The following is a 21,138-nucleotide window of genomic DNA, read 5'->3' on the forward strand; positions in this document are numbered from 1 at the left end:
GATGATGGAAATCTGAAGTCTTAATTTGGCTGCAGCATGTGTGCATGGAAAGTTGGACAGCTGGGCTTAAACTGTGGAGCTGCTACATTAGCTGGCAGATATGAAGACTCACAAATGACAAAATAGCACTTGAAGTGTACCCTCTTTTCATTTAGTTTTATTGACAAAAAGCCAAAGTTAATCGAAGAGGAAAAGATCCAAGAAATTCCTGAGAAAGCAAAAAGGAGATCTGAAATAATTATATTAATCATTTGGACCTCACCAAAAGCCTTTTAGCTCACCTCATCTGTCTGTGCATTCATGAGGCTGCAGCTAAGAGCAGTGGAGGGCCTGTTAAAAGATATGTTGCTAATGACACAGAAAGAATTGCAAAAAGCATATGACCTACCTCTAGTAAGATTTAAAAGTATTACATTGGCAAAAATTGGGGTAGGAAACTTACTGTCACTGTAGCCAAGGAGCAGAAATACACAAGCAATGACATGTAAAGACACAGATGTGGGATGAGGACAATCAATAAAGTGATGTATCTCCCTGAGGCGGGACAAATAAAGGATTTAATTTCAAGTCCAAATCCCCTGTCTTAAATATCAATCACGGTAGACCTGTGCTGTCTATGGCCTCTAAGAAAAGAAGCTTTACTGAGGGGACTGTTGTGAGGGACAATGACAGTCATGACACAATAAGACCATATTAAACAAAACAAGAGCAGCTTACATGACTGTTCACAAGTATAAGAGCTTAATCATCCTGACGTTTGTTCAGTCATTCATTGGCATGGCAAGAAAACTAGTGTTTTGCATTAGGAGCATAAATGCACATTATATTACACTCGGACACAAATGCCTGTCTCTGTAGTTAATAAGGCACTGACGTTGGAGGTGCTGTGGTGTACAGGCACAGATAAACTGAATTTGTATGCAGAGTAGTTGTTTTTAACCCAGGACGTAGTATTCATTTGAGTACAGTCTGACCAATAATTTTCACAGGCTTATACAACACATACAGTATGTCTTTAACAAATGATTAACAGCCCTTGCAAACACAACACAAATGACAAATATTTATGGTAAATATGATAAAACTTCTCACTTTCAAGACAATGTACTGTATGTCCACTTGGCTGTCTATATGAATATAGTATGAATGCATGATTTATAAATCCAGCACTGAATCATGTTCAGTGTGTTTCCATTGTGCCATCTCAGAGTCAGGTACTGCAGACCTGTGAACATGTGACAACAAACAGTCTTTACATTCCAATGAAACTTCAGTTGTCGTTATCATTTAAGTATTTTCATTTCTTGCATTTATACAGAAATGACCTACTGAAGAACCTGACATCTTTTGTTTTTTATACAGTATCTGTACCAGATAATAAGTTTTGTTTTGGCGATGTCTATTATTTGTTCAGTGGATGACCTGTGACTGACTGTAAAGCCACGGTATACTGGAAGCACTTCACTATTACAGGCATTGTAGGACATTACTTCTCTGCACATCAAATCCTTATTTGATTTCCTGAAGTTGGGTCCTCTTCAAACAGTCGTCGCTTTCATTTTTGACATCGGTTGACAATTTTCCAGCTCTGAAAGTGGAAGTGGAATCTGGTTGGTTTGTTAGCTTAATAGCTGCATGCTGAGGCGTTTGTGACAGATTAAGGGATAGTTTGGTTGATCCTGGTAGGCAAAAGGCAGAGAAAGTACAAGAAGATGTCAGATGCCTCACTCTCCTTAGTAGAGTTGTTGTTGTTGGAAAGAAAGTATCAGTGATATCCTTTGTTCCAGATAAATATCCATCCGGGATAAGTGATATTCATTTTTTTCTGTGGTTTTTGCATGAGAGCACAATAATTCTTCTGTGGAGACAAAGAAGGATGGCAATTTTAGGAACTGATTGAAGGTCAATACAGTCATTTAAGGGACTTATACCTATATATCTAATTCTTCTTAACATGTAGTATTTTAAAATGGAAATTAAGGTTTACTATCCACTGCCTCCCTGATATCTACATTTTCAATCATTAAATCATTTTGGGCATCCCTTACAAAAGTAGTATACTGTATGCTCACTGTCCCATGCAGGGCCAGGTGGCTCACTGTTTCCTCCTGACCACCTGTTTGAGGTGGAGCTCACTCTCTGCTGCCACAATAGGCAGCTCGTTCTTCAGGTGGTACGAGATAAGGTGGCTTATGCTCTCAAATAACATGTCTTTGGTTCGGACCTGTATGGAGGGCAACAAAAGATGGGAGGACGTACGTCATTGTGTTCACTACATACGGCACAAATCTTCTATAAACACAGTTTTTTGTATTAAACACGGCTCAGTGTTTATAAATAACATCCAATAAATAATTATTAAGTGTTTTTAGACAATCAGTAAATAAAATAAAAAAACTACTTTGCAATGAGAAACACTGCAGCTACATACGACATTCCTCCACTGGTTTTATATGAGACAAGTATGAACTTTGACAACTGTCAAACATATTTTTGGTAAGCTGTTTTCGCTTGCTGCCAGACTTACCACTCCCTCTGGGTCCACCAGCAGTAGGTGTTTGGGCAGGCCACAGTGCATGCCAGTTAGCACGTACTGTCCTTGGTTGGTAGTGCTCTCCCGGACCAGGAAATCTCCATCTCGGACCAGGAGTCTCTCTGCGTCCCGTCTGCTCATGCGGCTGTGATACCATGTCTCCCTGCGGAGCTGCTCCTCATTTGGGGCCACAGGGGCTCGACGGCGTGGAGGGCTTGGCCACTGGTCCTCCAGGACCCGGACACCTCCAGCTGGTGGTACTCCTCCACAGGCCTCGTGGAGCTTCAGTGCGTCCTCAAAAGGCCCTACAAGGACAATGATGTTTCACAAATACAAGCGTGATCACTCTACAGTATTTTTCAAATATAAAAGTGACGTTATCGTCACTGTTTCTGCCAGAATGTGTCACACTAACTCTCAGGACTTACTCATGTCAAAGAGGTCCTTTTTAGGACTGTCGGGTGCCCTGGCTCCTCTGTGTCCTTCGGGCCCATGTGCCAGTGAGTCCAGGTTTTCCAGACTCTGGGTGTTGACGTACTGATGCTCCTCATAATCTCTGTTGCCTGGTGGCTGGCCGTCAGCACACAGGTAACCATCTGATGTCAGACCTGAGAAGGACATGTGCTCTTAATAAATTTCTGACTTCTGGTGTGTGTATGTGTATGTGTGTGAAATATTTTTATGTTTCTTATTTTTGGCCCCCTCTAGTGGTTGAAATCACAACTTGAACTGTTGAGGTTTATGAGATACCACAGTGTGTGTCAGTTTATCTTATTTCCATAAATAAGCTACTGGACAATTAAACCAGTTGCAGTATTTGCTAAAGTGGATATGCATTGCTAATGTTATAATTATAGACCAATTGTATGTAGCCACCAATAAGAAGGCAGCTTCTGGAGAACCCTGGCAGCTGAATGGTTACAGCACATGCCACATTTCCAATGCTGGGTTTCCATTGGATATAATGTCCATCCCCTCTCTCTTCCTTTGTTTCCTGTGTGCCTCTTCACTAGTGACTGTTTACTAAAAGTTAAATTCAACAAAAATCTTTAAAAAGAAGGAAGGACACTTTCCACAATATTAATATTAAATGTAAAATGTTAGCTGTACTGGGTGTGTATTTTAGATTTCCACCATTAAAAAATGTAGACCCACTAAAGTTGTCTGAACCTTATCCATTATATCAATTGTCTTAAATATAATACTACTGTATTATAATTTTCATTTTCTTATTATTGGACCGTTGACAATTACTCGTTACTAGTTTTAAGTACATTGAACTGCACTAACCTGAATGAAAGATGATATATATAAACAAAGTCTGATTGATTAAAAAGTTTGGTAGGTAAAGTGATAGTAAATGAAAATATATATTATATAAATATATATATATATTATAACTTTATTATCACTGTATTGCTATGTCACTTATCCAAAGTTAAAAATCAACAAAGGGTCAATACTAATAACTTCTGCAACAAAGCATATATGTCATTTATTGTTTTAGTTTTCTATTCTAGATTTTTAAATATATATATATATATATATATATTATGCGATAATAAGGCTGTGTTGGAATGCTACTACTCCAGTAACCCTAGTCAGAGGGGTTACATGCGAAGGATGTGGGATGAATGGTTAAGTAAAATTTTTAAATGATAAAAATGCTGCTGAATAACTTATTAATATAAAAAACTTTGTCCTTCACCCTCCGCGGGTGGTGTCATCCTTCAAGCTCGGGTCCTCTACCAAGTCCAACAGGATCTTGGCTCGGTCATTCTCTACCACCTTTGGAGGTGTTTCCCACTTTGACCTCGGGGTTTTCAGTCCATACTCAGTGCAGATGTTCCTGTACACTATGCCAGCCACTTGGTTATGGCGCTCCATGTATGCTTTTCCTGCCAGCATCTTACATCCTGCAGTTATGTGCTGGATTGTCTCAGGGGCCTCTTTGCACAGCCTACTAGCCTCTTGTCTGGTGTGGTAGATCTGGGCCTCTATTGCTCTGGTGCTCAGGGCCTGCTCCTGTGCAGCCATGATGAGTGCCTCTGTGCTGTCCTTTAGTCCGGCCTGCTCTAGCCATTGGTAGGAGTTCTTGATATCAGCCACTTCAGTTATGTTCCGGTGGTATATCCCATGTAGGGGTTTGTCCTCCCATGATGGTCCCTCCTCCAGCACGTCTTCCTCTGTTCTCCATTGCCTGAGACATTCCCTGAGCACGTCATCTGTTGGGGCCTTATCTTTGATGTACTTGTGGATCTTGGATGTTTCATCCTGGATAGTGGGTTTCACACTCACTAGTCCATGGCCGCCTTCCTTACGGCTAGCGTACAGTCTCAGGGTGCTGGATTTGGGGTGGAACCCTCCATGCATGGTGAGGAGCTTTCGCATCTTAACGTCTGTGGTCTGTATCTCTTCCTTTGGCCACCTTATTATTCCCGCAGGGTATCTGATCACTGGCAGGGCATAGCTGTTTATTGCCTGGGCCTTGTTCTTGCCATTGAGCTGACTTCTTAGGACTTGCCTTACTCGTTGGAGGTATTTGGCAGTTGCTGTTTTCCTTGTTACTTCGAGGTTGCCATTTGCCTGTGGTATTCCAAGGTACTTAGTAACCATCCTCAATGTCTGCTATTGTTCCTTCTGGGAGTGAGACCCCTTCTGTGTGGACTACCTTCCCTCTCTTTGTCACCATTCGATTGCACTTCTCAAGCCCGAATGACATCCCAATGTCAGAGCTGTAGATCCTGGTGGTGTGGATCAGTGAGTCGATGTCCCGCTCGCTCTTAGCGTATAGCTTGATGTCATCCATGTAGAGGAGGTGACTGATGGTGGCCCCCGTTGATTATTTGGCTGAGGGGGTTCAGACCTATGCAGAACAGCAGTGGGGACAGAGCATCTCCTTGGTATATGCCACATTTGATGGATACTTGTGCAAGTGGCCTACTATTGGCCTCAAGGGTGGTTCTCCACAGCCTCATCGAGTTTGCAATGAAGTCTCTTAGAGTCCTGTTGGGTGACTGTTCTGTCAACCAGGAGTTGGTGTTTGGCTCCTCTGGTTCCTTTGCCAATGCCTTTCTGTGCTTTGCTCATGTATTGATCCATGTGTCCACTTATCTTAGCCGTGATGATGCCTGACATGAGCTTCCTTGTTGTGGAGAGACAGGTTATTGGCCGATAGTTGGGACTGTACCCCTGCGGGATCCTTCAGGATCAGGATTGTACGCCCTTCGGTAAGCCATTCAGGGTGTGTCCCATCTCTTAGCAGCTGGTTCATTTGTGCTGCTAGGCGCTCATGGAGTGCAGTGAGCTTCTTTAGCCTGTAGGTGTGGATCTTCTCAGGGCCCGGTGCTGTCCAGTTCTTTATACCTGAGACTCTTTCTTGGATGTCTGCCGCTGTGATGGTGACTGGATTCTGTTCAGGGAGGTTGCTGTGGTCCTTTCTCAGAGCCACCAGCAACTGTGCATCGTTGTTGTGTGATGCCTCCCTCTCCCATATATTTTTCCAGTACTGTTCAGTTTCCAGCCTTGGTGGGTCTGCTCTGCTGTTATTACCCTGCCATTGAGTGTACACTTTTGCAGGTTGAGTTGCGAACAGCCGGTTTATTCTTCTGGCTTCATTATCTCTCGTGTACCTCTTTAGGCGGCTGGCCAAGGCTCGGAGCCTTTGTTTGGCTGTTTTGAGTGCTTCAGGTATGGGCATCTGGTTGTACTTCTTGGGTACTTGCTTTCTCATTGCACCTCTCTCAGCCTCTGTCAGTTGGCTCACTTCTCTCTGGGCCTCCTTGATTTTTTCCTCCAGCCTTTGTTTCCATGGTGGGTACTGTTTCTCATGGCTCCCATGGTTGCTCTTGTAGCCAAGCATCTCGAGGATCACTGCTGCTGAGGCGTATATCAGCTCATTGGTTTCAGTGATGGTTGTGGTAGGGATTGCTCTCAATGCTGCATTCACATCTTCTAGGAGACTTTCTGATGGTACTTCACTTAGCCGTTGTAATTGGCGTCGGGGTTGCCTTGTATTCATCCTCGCCATGATCTTATCTTTCAGGTCAGTCGCTGCCTCGTTCAGCGTGATTTCACTTGGGGTTTCGTACCCAATCTCTGGTTGGGGAGCCACCGCTTGCTCCCCTCTGACCTGTAGTCCTGGCTCCCCCTTGCCGTAGCATTTGTGTTGTATCTCGTCAATCTCAAATTGTGATAGCAGTTGCCGCTTGTGGATGTTGGAACACTGAGCTACTAGTTGCTTCGCCGTAAGCCTTGATTGTGGGTTTCGAAGTAACCATTCATCCCACATCCTTCGCATGTAACCCCTCTGACTAGGGTTACTGGAGTAGTAGCATTCCAACACAGCCTTATTATCATATAATATATATATATATATATATATATATATATATATATATATATATATATATATATATATATAATATATAGTAATGCTATAAAAATCATATAAAGAAATAGAGACCATTACAGAAATCTGTGGAAACAGATACTCCATGTTTCCTGAAAAGAATGGTGTGGTCTGCACTAAATTCCTCCACAAAGTTAATTAAATTATTTCTCAGATTAACTATCATAATAATCCAAATGGAATTCAGAGAATCTTGAGGACGCTCCAAGCTTCCCTCCTATCAAAGATGACCGACAACTTGAAGCACGAGTCTTGAACCAAGTCTTTTATCCGAAAGGCCATCCTGATTAAAGATCCCAAGAATCCTAATTCTATCAGGGTAATCTTGAGAAGGGTCCAAACACTGAGCTTCTGTTTGTGCAAGAAAGTAAGTAAATTTCATTCAGGGCACAAAGTGCAGTGAAGACCGGACTCCTACACACCCTTCAAGTTCATCCAAAAACCTTCAGTTTATTCTCTGTTAAAGAGTATTGATTAACTAAACGACAAAGCTCAGTATCAACTAAAGTGAGAAATCTTCTCTGATAAACTGGTGAGCATGTTTTTTCCCCAGATGTTATACCTGGGTCCTGCCACAGGGTGTCTCACCTGAGCTACTGGTGGTCTCAGTGTCCCAGTGAAGTTCATAGCAGAGCTGACCAGGGGGATAAGATGCTTGCTCCCTCCTAGCTGGTGAGCCCATCTGCAAACCCACATACACACCAGAAGAACACAACCTAAATACATTTGTATCTCCGTACCTGAACGGATAACTCACTCATCTCTTGTCCCCACATAATGTAGTTTTGAAGCACTCTATTTGAAACATTAGCTACAGAATGTTACCATATTTTGAACAACCTGCAGGGAGAGAGCGATGATTTTTCTCACTCAGTAGGCAACAGAGGAGCCAAGGCTCTTTATGTAATCATATCTATCTTTGGCAATTATGGTGCATGTACATCAGGAAGACAGTTATGGAGTATATTTTCATGCTCCTGCTATTTAATTCCATGTAAACAATATGGGGAAGAGCAGGAAAACACATCAGTCACCAGTTTATGAGGGAGTTTAGCTTGAGTCTGGCTGTCATTGTCTAGTAAAGTTTAATCATGCACTACTTGATAATCTCCAGATGTAGCTTCAATTACATCTATGATAACATTAGATGGTAAGGTTGCATCTCATGCTTACATATTTGGCAGTGTGGTGATTAGTCTGAAGAAAGACACTATATTGCACAGCTAGGGCTACTGTACGAGAGTCCAGAAACTGACCTGACTTAATGTTGTTTCCAAAATCATGCCTCGAGATTCACCTGTAATGCTGTCTTGCTCTGTGGTTGGGTGTGGATGTGACCCAGTAGGGCTCCAGTGGACCTGAGCCTGGAGTCCAACACTCCCCCAACAGGAGGCTCCTTCCCTGGGATGCTGTTGTAGTAGTCATGCTCAGAGAAGTCCTCATCCTCCCCCCACATTGGCTCTTCTGTCCTGGCAGACCTGAAGCAGGACATACGTGCAAAGAAAGTGAAAAGATACATTTTATGCAGGTCCAACACTAGAGCTAAATGCAATCAATACCACAACTTCTATAATCTAAACAATAGTCATGTTGATGATTATTATTGTATTATAACTTTTTATAGTGATATTAATTGTAATAATAATGATAATGATAAGGAGATCTGGGTTCTCAAATGGATTCACTCCGATCAGATGACATCTCCACATCCGAAAGTGATCTATATAAATCTTCTAGAGATTTATATAGATCACCAGAACTGCTGTTGGCAGAAGGAAGGCGTTCATTTGAAAGCAGAATAGAAAAGACTAACAGTCTGGAGTTCCTTCTGTGTCTGCAGTGGTATTACTGCAACACCTGAGGTTTGGTCGAAAGGGTGAGAAGATCTGTGAGGATCAATGTTATAAGATGGATTTTGAGGTAATACAAGAACAAACTATCATGTCTCCTTGCAATAAATAACAAAGAAATCTGAGAGATGTACAGCAGATCAGGTTTTCGTGGTGGAAAATGCGACTAAGCTCCTTCATGCAGGATGCCTGGCCAGTATTTATGTCAAAGTAAGTATGATTGATGATGCCAACTTAGTAAACAACCACCAACTTCACTTCCACTGGGTGTCAATCTTCCTAAAATAACATTTGATTTTTCTTTGATATTTACTGTATATAAAAGTTGAATCGTTGATTTTTAGATTCTCTAAAATATATTACTAGTGTAGTAGTATTTTTTAGAATTGTGCTGTAGGGAGATACTATATATAGTTATTTATTAGCATCATGGTGCCTGTTGCTTTACAAATATGCTGCAAATCAATTATTTACTATTGTCACCAGTCCACAGATGCCACAGATTTGGAGGACAGTGACAAAATCTCTTTAAAGGCTTTTCATCTTTTCATCGAAGCCATAATTGTGGCATGTTACCTCTCCATAGACGCCATGGTTTTGGGAGGACTATGTAGGTACTGTTTGAACTGCAGCTCGAAGGCTTGGCCGATGGTACTGATGACACTCTGGGCTAAACCGTCTGCGCACTCCAGGATGTGACACGCTGAAGGAGACAAAAAAGTGAAGACGTTTTTTCCAGCTGCCACATACTTTTAAGAGTAAGATGCTGGCTGAGTACTGATCCCATTATTTTTTTATTTTATATTTCTTTCCAAAACACTTTATGGTCATTTTGAGTTTTTTTTTAATTTTTAATGGGGGTGATATCTTGCTCAAAAATATTTGTAATATATTCTAAACCAATAAATGTAGTAGATGTCATAGTAAGGTCTACATTTATATCAGGAAAAACTTCATAGGAGAATTATTTTGTTTCCAAAAGGTGGATATGCTATAATGTAACTTTTTTGTATTACAAAAATAAATTGTGGCATCATAAAACACATGTAGAAGTGAGCTTCTCGCTGAGTGATCCATGTTTAGATACAAGATACAAACCAGTATTGTATATACATGGTTTTGAAACAGGCAGTGAAGCAGAAGGAGAAGCTTTTCAGGACATACCTCTCTGATTCACTGGGTCTTTGGCCACATACGCAACATAATCAGGCGTGTCCTGCAACAGACAGGAGGACAAATTCATTTAGACATATATTACTAAATTAAAGCCCTCATTGATTCTTTGGTCATGAGATTGGATACCAGCTAAATAGAATCCAGTCAGATATGTGCAGTGTGCCAAAATGTCCATTCCAACAACAACGTAACAACGCTGCACTCACCGTGTCTCCCCCAGAGGCAAATGAGATAGACTGCATGGGATGGTGTGCTATCACCTGAAAGTGGATAAAACAGAGGCAGTGGTTTGCCAGTATGTATTCTACTTTTCATGTGGATACAGACAACACAAATGGACAAGAAGACTAGAGATGTCAAAATACAAATGATTGTCTCAATGAAGTACAGATCAGGGTTCAAAAGATACAGGGTTTGAAGCGATACCAGTACACTTTGACTAAAGTTAAAGCAGTTGAAGTTTAGTGTAACTACACAATAATTATTATTTCCCATATTTTTGTTCTCAGCAAGGAGGAAATGCCTCTGAATTTCATTTAAACCACTATGGAACATTGAAATTCACACATATCATTACTGAAATTGAATAACAATTAATTCATAAAATGCAAAAATGATAGTTCATCACATTTAAGGACTATTTAATGTATTTGTGGTCAGGGAGGAACCTTCTTTGTATCAGCAGTAGACAACATTTAATAAAGGCTATTGGAGCAAATATATCAGTTGAATCCTTGTACAGATGAACTTACGGTTGTGTAGCATCATACCTGTCGTGTGGTAGGGATAAGCAGACCAAGGCCATCTATGGAAATATTGACTGCAATACTCATGCCTGCAAATCGCAGGTTACTCTTCCCCATAATGGCCTGAAGAGCTTTGTTCACGGCCTACATGGGAAAGAAAAAAAAGAACACAGTGGAAATTACAATCACATATGTAAAACTGCACTTACATTCAGAAAACAGAAATATCATGCTATATAAGTATCATATACTTATCAGGACAATTCAGAGAGCATCACACAAGGATGCACCAAAGCGACAGTTTCTTAAAACCACGGTACTACCTTGTGTGGTAACAACCCATCTATTTCTCCAACAGGGATAAAACAACTTAGCGTTTAGTAACAATAGTATAATGAAACATGCACAGTAAGATTAAAGTTTACTATTAACCTTCCTTCTCCAAGCTCCCTTTCCGCCTGGCACAGCTTCACACAGCCTGTTGATGGCTTCCCTAATTAGGGGAATGAAGAAAGGTCAAAGGTCAGACTATAGTGGGACACACTGGCCACTGATCAAATGGCTACAAGGACACATTTAATATCTAAATATCATGTGGATTCCTGTTAACTGTGCACCCAAATATTAATAATCCAGTCACGACAATGTGAGTAGTATAACTGAGATTAAAAGTTTTAAATGTTAAGCCAGTGTTCAAGGCTACATAAAACTGCTGCATCACAATGATGGAAACCTGAGGTTAAACATGAACAGAAGCTTTGTGTTATCTCCCTCGGGCTAAGGTCATAGGTCACAGACCCATCACAGTTCAAAGGTCAAGAAAAGGTTTCCAGCAGGTCTGTTCACAAGTACTAAACTACTTCTTACCACTGATGTTCAAGGACCTTACAAAGAAAACAGATAAACAATTTATCAAACTCTTGTTTAATTCCCTGTTGAATAAGGGAAGAAGAAACACTATAATTTGAGCCAAAATAAAGTATCTAGGATCTGTGCAGTTCCACACTTTCTATTGCTTCTTTAGAGCATCATTATTCACATTTATTTTCCACAGTGCAATTCTCTCTGCAGATTTGTTACCACTTTGCAGTGACACTACTATAACTCCTAGGAATGGCTACCTAATGGGCATTTAAAGCTTCTGTCCCCTGTGTGTCTGATGGCGGGAGTGAGGCATAAATGTGGATTTGAGGGGGAGCTCGTGCTCTCACTGCCAGGGGAGAGCGGGGACAGCAGATAAGAACCCAGCTGTCCCTATCAAGTGGCTCGTAAATATTTAAAAAGCAGCGTCCCGGGCCCCATCTCGAGTAAAGGTCTTCTCAGGGATTTTTGAAAAAAACACTGCAATGTTCGAATGACTCATGCTGATGAGAGGGCACAGGGAGGAGGAGGAGGAGGAGGAGGAGGAGGAGAGGGATGGGCTGTTGTTGTTTTTGTCTGCAGGCTCGGTATCTTCTCTGCAATAAAATGCTGGGCCTCATTATCACTGGTGTTGCTGTTTAACACCGTGACACAGAGAGTACTGTTGGCAGAATGCGCCTTCTTCAAATCTAGGAGCTGAAGTACATTTTTGAAATTCTGACAACCACTGAATGTTTTGTTGTGGTTTTCCAGGACTAAATTAACTTCTGTGTAAGTCAGCAAGCTGAAAAAAGCCAGCTCTGGATGCATAATGCTTTTGAGTTGCATCCAGCAACAATTAACACACAGTAAAATATCCTGTAAAGTTTGGTGGATTGATTAAGACAATCAGTCACTGATTTTGGCCTTGAGGGACAGATGGTCAGCCCCATGTTCCCAAAGGAATCAGAGACCCAGGCCTCATGTCGTTAGCATCACTGCAAAATGTCTGTTTTAAAGCTGCCATTGACAAACTGCCTTACGCATGCTACTGAATGGAAAAGGCTGCAGTGAATTCAACTAAGGTTGACTGAAAATCAGCTATATAATCGACAACCACAAGGATGCAAAAACAAATCATCAACAATGCACTAAAACAATCACAACTAAACTGATGTCATGCAATCAGTCATACTACAGTACAACCTGGTGTAGGCAGCTAATGCTCGGTATGGTTTCTCCCTTTGCTAATGTTTTGTTTTGCTGTTTTGTTTTGAACTTTCCCCCTTCTCCTCCTCCTCCTCCTCCTCCTCCTCCTCCTCAAGAAGTTACAGCCGCAGACATTATCCAGCAGGGTGCGTTCACGGGGACCACTGCAGCTTTCCAGAGTCATTAGCAAACATCATCAATAATAGATCTCCTTCTCTATCACTCCATCGCTGCTGCCTCCTCCCCCTGCACTTAAGCCTTGGGTGCACGGTGGGCTCCGATTACTGACGATCGATTGTGGAGGAGAGAGAGAGGAGGGTGAGAGACAGAGAGGGGGGGGGAGAGGAGGGAGTGCACTTCTCCCATGAGGCCGAGGATTGCAAAGAACCCTGCTTTTATAACAATAACATCACATGTAAGGCATAAAAATACACCAACAGACATACTAAGACCCTGAGGTATAGTTTTATACATAAACCTGTCAGGCCACTGAGCACTGGGACACATAACACTATATTGCTGCCATTGTGCAAAACCATGTTACTTTAGTTTTGATTCACATTTTATACTTGCATTGGCATTACATTTCCACTGCAACTGGTTGAGCAGAGTTTGGTGAAATGAACTAGAATTTTAAAGCTGTGTTGCTATCAATGAAACAAGCATGAAGTTTCTCTACATTCCCATGAAGTTAGCTGTTTTAAACCAAAAGCTACAGGTGTGACTCTATTTCTCTAAGGATCATTCATCAAGGCACGTTGACATAATACTAAGAAAATGAAAATTTAACTACTCTTACTCAGCCCAGAACTGACACACCACTGGTAGCAACTTGATATCATAGTGCCTGATACTTCAGTTAATCCTATATACATCTTGGATCAAATTCTCCTGACTCACCGCTACCAATAGAGATGGTTACCAGCTTACCTTGTCACCTGAGTCCGCGTGTTGAAGTCCAGTGAGCGCATTGACTTCAATACTTCAATGCAGCCCATGTACTGCAAAAAGCAACAAACCAAACAGAAAAATTAAGACAAGTTTTAAAATATGGTAGTGGACAGATTTTTAAGCTTAGATGCTCCTATTTAATCATGAACCTGCCATGTGAAGTGTTGTAAATGTAGTAGTGTTTTTTTCAGTTGTACAGAAATAAAAATAGACTTCTATTTACAAAGTAGTGATTAGGTATCTCAAAAATGTCACTTCAAAAGTAAATGCTGAACTTAAAACTCAATATGGAATATTATTGAAGCTTTCTAAGGACTTTAACTTGCATTATAAATAAGCATTGTTTGTTTAAAATATGAATGAAAATTTTATTATCAGCTATAAACATGTATAGCAAATGATGCATTTGGAGTAAAATAATTTAAACATATTATGTACAAATCTTCTAAAAAAAGACATTTCTGGAGTATATAATATGTTATCCACTATTGGTAAGCATGACTATTACTACCAACAATGCATCATAATCTAACTCAAATCCACATATGGGCCATTAAAGTGTACTCCATTGGGTAGCAGCCAGCTGAGCAGCTTCCTAATAGCTGTCAGGTTGGGGTGCTAATGGCACCTTGACTAGATTAGCAGCACTAAGAGCGCCAAATCATGGACAAACTGCAGCCTCTGGGGGATGCTAAGGGTGTGAGTGTGTTTGTGTATACAATCAATGCATGTGAGGATGTCCTGTACTTATTTGCATAACTGTGAGGTTCACGTGAAAAGACGGAGTGGTGAGTAAAATCTACCATTTCACATTTCTGTTTGTAAAATAGTTTACCTGTCATCATCAGCAAATATGAAACTAATTTGGTGCTACATAATTTACATTCTCTCCTACAGCACTTGGGCTCAGTCAGTGTCATGTTTAGTGCAGTTTCCAGGATTGTTAGTGACTGCTACAGACAGACCACACAGCAGCCGTACAAAAAAACATGGAGAGAGAGAGAGAGAGAGAGAGAGAGAGAGAGAGAGAAACCTTTGAGCCTGAGAGCTTGATGAGCTTTCTAACCTGATTTGGAGACGGGGGGAAGTCTTCCATCAGGAAAATTGTCTCTCTTTTTTCTTTCCCTCTCTCTGCCAATGCCTCAATTGTCACACACTCATCTACTGATACAACACATCCCCTCTTCTATCACCCTATCTGCACTCCTATCCTTTTGGCCAAGTATCCATCACAATATTCTTAGAACTACAGGGGACACTGACTTTCCAAGAAGCATTCCTCAGAATTCCTGCCTTCTCTTGAGATAAATCATAGCCATTTTATAGTTTATAAATGTAGAAAATGTCCTAAGCCCAGTTCATTATCTAATATCTTCTCATTTTACCACTAAGGCGAAAAGCATGTATGTTGTGTAATGATGGATGGGCAGATGATGACAGATAGTGAGGACAGCTGGATGTTACCAAATAGTATCTGGATAGTGTAGACAGTGAACAATTAGTTGTTGTTCAGTACAAACAGTTCTGTCTTGTTTGTAACACATGTTGTGAGTGCTGACGCCAAAGTAAATTTTTCATGTTGTGGACATTAAAGTTCCTTCTAATTTCATACTTTTGTGCTCTGTGCACAGCAGATTTTAGAGCATCCGACCACAACATTTACTCATTGCACCATGGATGGACCTTTCTGGAAACTGCACCAATAGCAGCAAAAAATTACATTACAGATATTCATAATTTGATGGTGAAATATTAAGCACCATTTTGTATGGGAACAGTATAAAATGATAGCAGTCTGGTTTTGTTATAGCTCTCTACATGATAGCTGCTTTGACAGCTGCAGTGCTTTGTTTGATGGTTGCTGCAGTGTCCTGGCTGTCAAAGATGGCAGATGCAGGCCAGACACAGAGCCTAACAAAAAGAAAGTGCAAAGGAGGAAACCAATACTAAGAATCATATTTGTGTCTTGCCCAGCAGAGGAGTGACTATGTGTGGATGTGTGTGCTTGTGTCTGTGTGTGAGTGAGAGAGAGAAAGAGCACTGAAACAGAAATAGAGGGAGAGAGAGCTGTGTGCTATGGTTGCTATGCTGATTAAAAATGGCACCGCACAGCAGAAATCTACTGTCACTTAGGCACTAATACATGCAGCAAGTACTCCTCCACCACTGAATTGCACTTATAGTGCTGCTTTAGCTGCTGTGAAACGTATTTTAAACATTTGCTTACACTGGTCATCTAAAACGATTGCAGTACGCCTTCAGATGACAACAACGAGCTGTTAAAGCTTGGTCTGATAATTAAATGAGATATTAATCAAATATTAGAGCAATTAACTGAAATATCAATCAAATATTAGAGCAGCACTTGTTATGAATCCAGGAAAACCCTGCATGGTGATAAGCGCTCATACGTACTCCTCACTGGACCCCTCCCATACCAATCCAACCACCCTCTTCCACATCACATGATGCAAATGACTGTGATTAAATGTAATTGAATATAGGAATGAATGGTGCCTGTATAATGCCATTAGAAAGCATGCTTGGACCCCGGACCTGGCTAATCAAGAGCCAAGTCATTAGTTTGGGGTGGAGGTGAACAGGCGTGAGGGATCGCTAAGGGGAGATCATTGACATTGACGTCAAGCAACAATGGTAACCATTTGTAAACACAAATCAAAGATATCTCTTCAGAAGACAAAATTGCCTTTTTTTTTTTAACTTAGAATCATTCTCATCTCTCTGGTGGGACAACCAACCATCCACTTCTTTAAGTAACCTGATCTTATTTTTAATAAAAACACAAAGAGTTTGCATACTATTTAAAAATGTCTTTCAAGCATATAATGATACTAACTATAAAAAAAAGATTGGGATTCAGTATGCTGCAGGATTGTAAATCCCATTTTATGGATAAAAATCGTGTGGTCTCCTAGCACACGTGAATGTAAACAATCCCAAACCCAAACAAAGAGCACACTCTCACAAGCTTACAGAGGGAGCTCACAATCAGACATAGGTTACATGCACTATAAATACAGATGGTTATTGTTTTAAGTATGATGCATACGGTTTACAGTAAACAGTGCTGCAAAATAATGATCCTGACTACAGTCTGCGCACATAATTTCACGGTTTATCTTTCTCCACCCTGACGCCTGTGTGCTATCCTGATGCAGTCTCCTATACCAGCAACACCAAGCCATCTATCTGGATTAAATTATGTATTCCCCAGCCCTCGCCACATGAGCTGCATAACAAACTGCCTGGCACTGTGGTGTCCTTTTGTTTCCCACCCAGATAGAGAAACCTTTAAATGGGGCCATTAATATTATGTGGTTCTCTTATTCTTGTGAGCTATTAATAAATATGTGAGCACCAGGAGAAGAAAAGTTTTTTTTTTTTTTTGTTGTTGTACACACTTTCAACACAAATCCTAAATTAAGTGAATGTTTAAGTGGATGTTCCTTTACAATGGATATACAGTATGCATTAACAAAGATGACCACTGACTCACCCTAACAATATAAGAGGCCCCTGGTCCTGCAATCTTCTTGTCAGGGTGCAGCCAGCCTTGAGAGGGTTTGTGGATGAAGCTACCCTTCTGGGTGAAGTCCTCTCCCCCCAGCCACATGCCTTCCACCCTTGTCCTGCGGTTCATTCCTGACCTGGAGCTGCTGGAACCCCCAGGGCTCGCCATGGCCTCTGTGGTCCCAAATACGTGCCCTCCTGGACTGGCAGAGTTTGCCGCTACAACTGCTCTCTGCCCCCGAATGGCCTGCAAGGAACAGGGGGTGACACACACAGGGTCACAGGAGTTAAGCACTGCTGCGAGACTGGCCACTGGGCCACTGGCTGAGGTGGCACCACTGGGCCTATGTGATGATGAAGAATGGGAGACAGAGGCCTGGGAAGGAGCTGCTGCTGCCTTGCCCGAGTCCTTGCTAGAGCTGGAGCTGGAGCTGGAGTTGGACGGGCTCCGGCTGAGCAGAGAGTTGGAGAACTTCCACTGGGGCATCTTAGGGATGAGCATGCAGAAGGTAGTGGTGGCATCCTGTTCCCCATCCAGGCAAGGGGAGTCGGCCAGGGCTGTAGCCCCAGCAGAGGAGGACGATCTGACACTGGGATCCAGAGGAGGCAGGGGAGGCAGAGGAAGGCTCGGGGTGGAGGAGGGGACCACCGGTGTGGCCACAACTTTGCCGCTCATGGCTAAGCTCTGCATCAGGTCGTCGGAGGAGGTCACAGACTCGTTGCGAAAGCGGCCATACTTTGGCTTAAGGAGCATGCCCGGAGGAGCCGCCTGAAGCAGGAGCTGAGGGGGGATAACTGCCAGAGGATGAGGGGGGAAAGGGGAAGGGGGGAAGGGGAGGGGGAGAGGTGTAATGGAAGAAGGAGAGAAAACTAGAGAGAAAATCTTCCAGGTGGAGTCCTATATCCTTGTTAACTGAATGCTGTCTGGTCCTCTCCTGTTCACACACGCGCACACACACTCTCCCACTCTCATGCCACTCTCCTCTCTGTCTGAGCTGGCCTGCTTCCTTTCACTGCCTTAGGCAAGCTTGCTCGTATGCTCCCAGTCTCTCTCGCTCTCTCTTTGGATGATGTCATTGGGTCTATTAGCCCTGCCCAGCTGCTCTCAGACTGTATTAGCTAAAACCGGCTAAAACACATCAGCCTGAACCACCCTCCTCTCAGACACACACACACAAACACACACATTCTACAGAGCGCCTATTTTTTTTTTTTATATAAAAGGAGATTCTGCGAATTGGTAACCTGTCTCAGTGTGTATTATCTTTAGGCTAGGTTAGCAGTAATATTTCTAACCTCTGAAACCGAACAATGCTGTCAATGTATAAATTAAGACGACAACAACAAGCAAACAACAGCAATGATATTAAGGTTACAGACACAAATACATTACTGTGAAGTCAATGATGAATATTGAATTTGAAAAGACATTTCTTGGTTCCAGCAAGGAGTGAAACTGACATAGGCCTAATGGTTGCCCAGTATTTGGTCCCAAATTTGTAATAAGCATCTGCCATAATCAGTCTCAGTAAAGGACTGTTATTCATGTGTAGAAAGCTCAAAATGCATACAAGACTTGTAGATGGAATGTGCACAAAAACTAACACAATGTACTGTAGCAATACCCACTAATAGGGCTATATTAAAACACAAAATAGAAACATTAACTAAAGAATTGATCGTAAATGTGAGTAAATACTGGCACGAGTCTCATCCAATAAGTTAAAGTGTATTTTGGATTTCGTATTGTCGATGCATGTGTGTGTGAGTGAGTGCGTAATTCCATTTGTCGTGGCAATAGACAAAAACTTAACAAAGGCAACAATGCAGCCACACTCATAAGGGACTACGTGTCTGAAAACATCCACCCTATCCCATCTGTCTGAATTCTCTTCCCAACTTCCCTCCCATCCACCTCCCCAGAGAGCAATCAGCCATCTCAGCACAATCCTTTTAGCTCCTCACTTGCACCCTCCCTCATGCCTTTTCCTCATTCCCAGTCAAATAATTTACACTCTGTTGTGTAATTTGCTATTTTTCACTCACAACTGCATTTTTCCAGCTTACACAAAAGTAACGTAAGGTATGCACCAGCAGTCAGTATTCTCAGTGCGAAACACAAAGTGGGTCTACAAATACACACAGATGTGAGCAATGTCTGCATTTATTGTGAAATAACCCAAAAGTCAGGGGTCATCTGTTACACAAAAAGTGGGGTAATCTAGTGACTAAATAATGCCACCTACACAGACAAGAAAAGGCTCATTATGTTTGTGTCAATTGCTGAAATTCAGTCAAGCAAATCATTACAATTTCTTTAGTTTAGTCCCATAATTAGTTTGGACAGTCATGTAAGAACATGTTGTCTGTCCAACAACATGTGACTGAAGAACACAGTAAACAATGTATCTATAGTAAACAAACAAACTACACTGACAAAAATATGTTCAAATTGTGCACTAATGCTACTGGCACAACATTTGTGAACTAAAAGTTATTTACAGTAGAAAGGCAACAGAGGCAGGAAGCTTACCTATTTGTCAGGAGACACACACAAACAAACCACCTTCAGAAACGCTATGACACCACAACCACTGCCATCCCACCTTCTTCCAAACAGCCAATCACTTCTTGTTTGTTTGCTACAGAGTATAAGAAGTTACTGATAAACCAGATGGAATCAATGCATGCTGACAGATGCACAAGTACCGATTGCCTTCCTAAGTATGTTCTGTCCCCTTTTCTGCCAAAAAAACTAATAACTGCTCTTGCAACATACTCTACACAAAAGCAAAAATAGATATGGAGCCATTATTACTTTAAACCAAATTTAATAAAAGTATTTTTTAAACAAATAGATACAATAGCAATCATGTGAAGATGGTGTAATTTCCATAAATAATAATAGATGACTTAATTGCATCTGATGTTACACTACAGCTTCAACCACTATACTGTGATTTTCTGTATTTGAAGAGTTAACATTTACCTCCTGACTTTGGTAGTTTGCATATACAAGTGGAACAAATCATGCTGTGAATACACCACCACTCATTAGCAGCCATTACCTTGACAAAAGTGATAACAACTAAGAACAACAGCATATGTTACTTGCAAAACAGAATCCTCAAATTGTATTGTTTGGTTAAAATGTAAAAAGAATTTATTTTTTAATATACTTACAAATCATTAACTGAGAAAAGTAATATATTTGTGTAAAGCCTAGAGAAAATATAACAAGTGACTGATGCATTTCTCTGTTTATAGCCTATTAAGATAACAATAGTAATTATTGAAATATCTAGAATGAAATCGATTAAGTTAGTGGAAAAATTTAATTCCAAAATATTTTGTTATTACGCCATAATAAACTATCAGTATATCAGCAAAAAGAAAACCCAACAACATACATACTCCAGCCGACCGATATTGGCGTACAATTTTAATTTCAGTAGTTGAATTCACCACAACGGGTCCTGGATGCCCTTTGCACTTCACTCCTGGCAATGTTTTGCCCACGCCTCCTACGTCAAGCTGCAGCACCGCGTGCAGGGAGAGTCGCAGCGTAGCAGAGGGAGGGAAGATGTTAAGAGCTCTCACTAAGCCCCTTTTCGCTTTCACAAAAGTTCTGGTGAAGGCCAGAAACGTTTTCAAATACATGAGACATTCAAACACCTAAGACTTATTTGACCTTGATGGCACAAAACCAACACTTAAGATTATAGCTGAAATGTATGTTTTTAAAGAATTTACAGGGAAATGCATCCACTGATACAAACCGTGCTTCCTCGTTGAAGAGTTGTGCTTTTGCAGCCGAGTGAGTCATCTTACCAAACATAGACGATCTAACTAGCCAGGACGTCCACGTGCTGCTGCTTTGACCAATCCGGG

The 21,138-nt window shown here is 41.3% G+C and overlaps 1 protein-coding gene across 4 annotated transcripts; it reads right to left on the minus strand.

Annotated features, from left to right (window-relative positions):
- Window positions 1-129: 129 nt before the first annotated feature.
- Window positions 130-20,965, minus strand: shc2 (SHC (Src homology 2 domain containing) transforming protein 2). 4 transcript variants are annotated; one of them, XM_044198777.1, is made up of 14 exons: window positions 20,658-20,965; window positions 17,234-18,042; window positions 13,696-13,766; window positions 11,149-11,209; window positions 10,741-10,860; window positions 10,177-10,230; window positions 9,959-10,010; window positions 9,371-9,497; window positions 8,242-8,422; window positions 7,533-7,626; window positions 2,962-3,141; window positions 2,528-2,838; window positions 2,049-2,224; window positions 130-1,858 (listed from the first exon to the last, which is right to left on the minus strand). In XM_044198777.1, the coding sequence occupies exons 1-13, from the start codon at window positions 20,905-20,907 to the stop codon at window positions 2,096-2,098; spliced, it is 2,439 nt and encodes an 812-aa protein (XP_044054712.1). In that variant the 5' UTR covers window positions 20,908-20,965; the 3' UTR covers window positions 130-1,858; window positions 2,049-2,095. The 4 variants fall into 4 exon arrangements, with proteins under 4 accessions (XP_044054712.1, XP_044054711.1, XP_044054710.1 ...); XM_044198776.1 differs by having other exon boundaries at window positions 2,073-2,224; window positions 20,658-20,960; XM_044198775.1 differs by having other exon boundaries at window positions 130-2,224; window positions 20,658-20,963.
- Window positions 20,966-21,138: the final 173 nt, after the last annotated feature.

This window comes from Siniperca chuatsi, linkage group LG6, assembly GCF_020085105.1.
Source record: "Siniperca chuatsi isolate FFG_IHB_CAS linkage group LG6, ASM2008510v1, whole genome shotgun sequence".
Classification (NCBI taxonomy): domain Eukaryota; kingdom Metazoa; phylum Chordata; class Actinopteri; order Centrarchiformes; family Sinipercidae; genus Siniperca; species Siniperca chuatsi.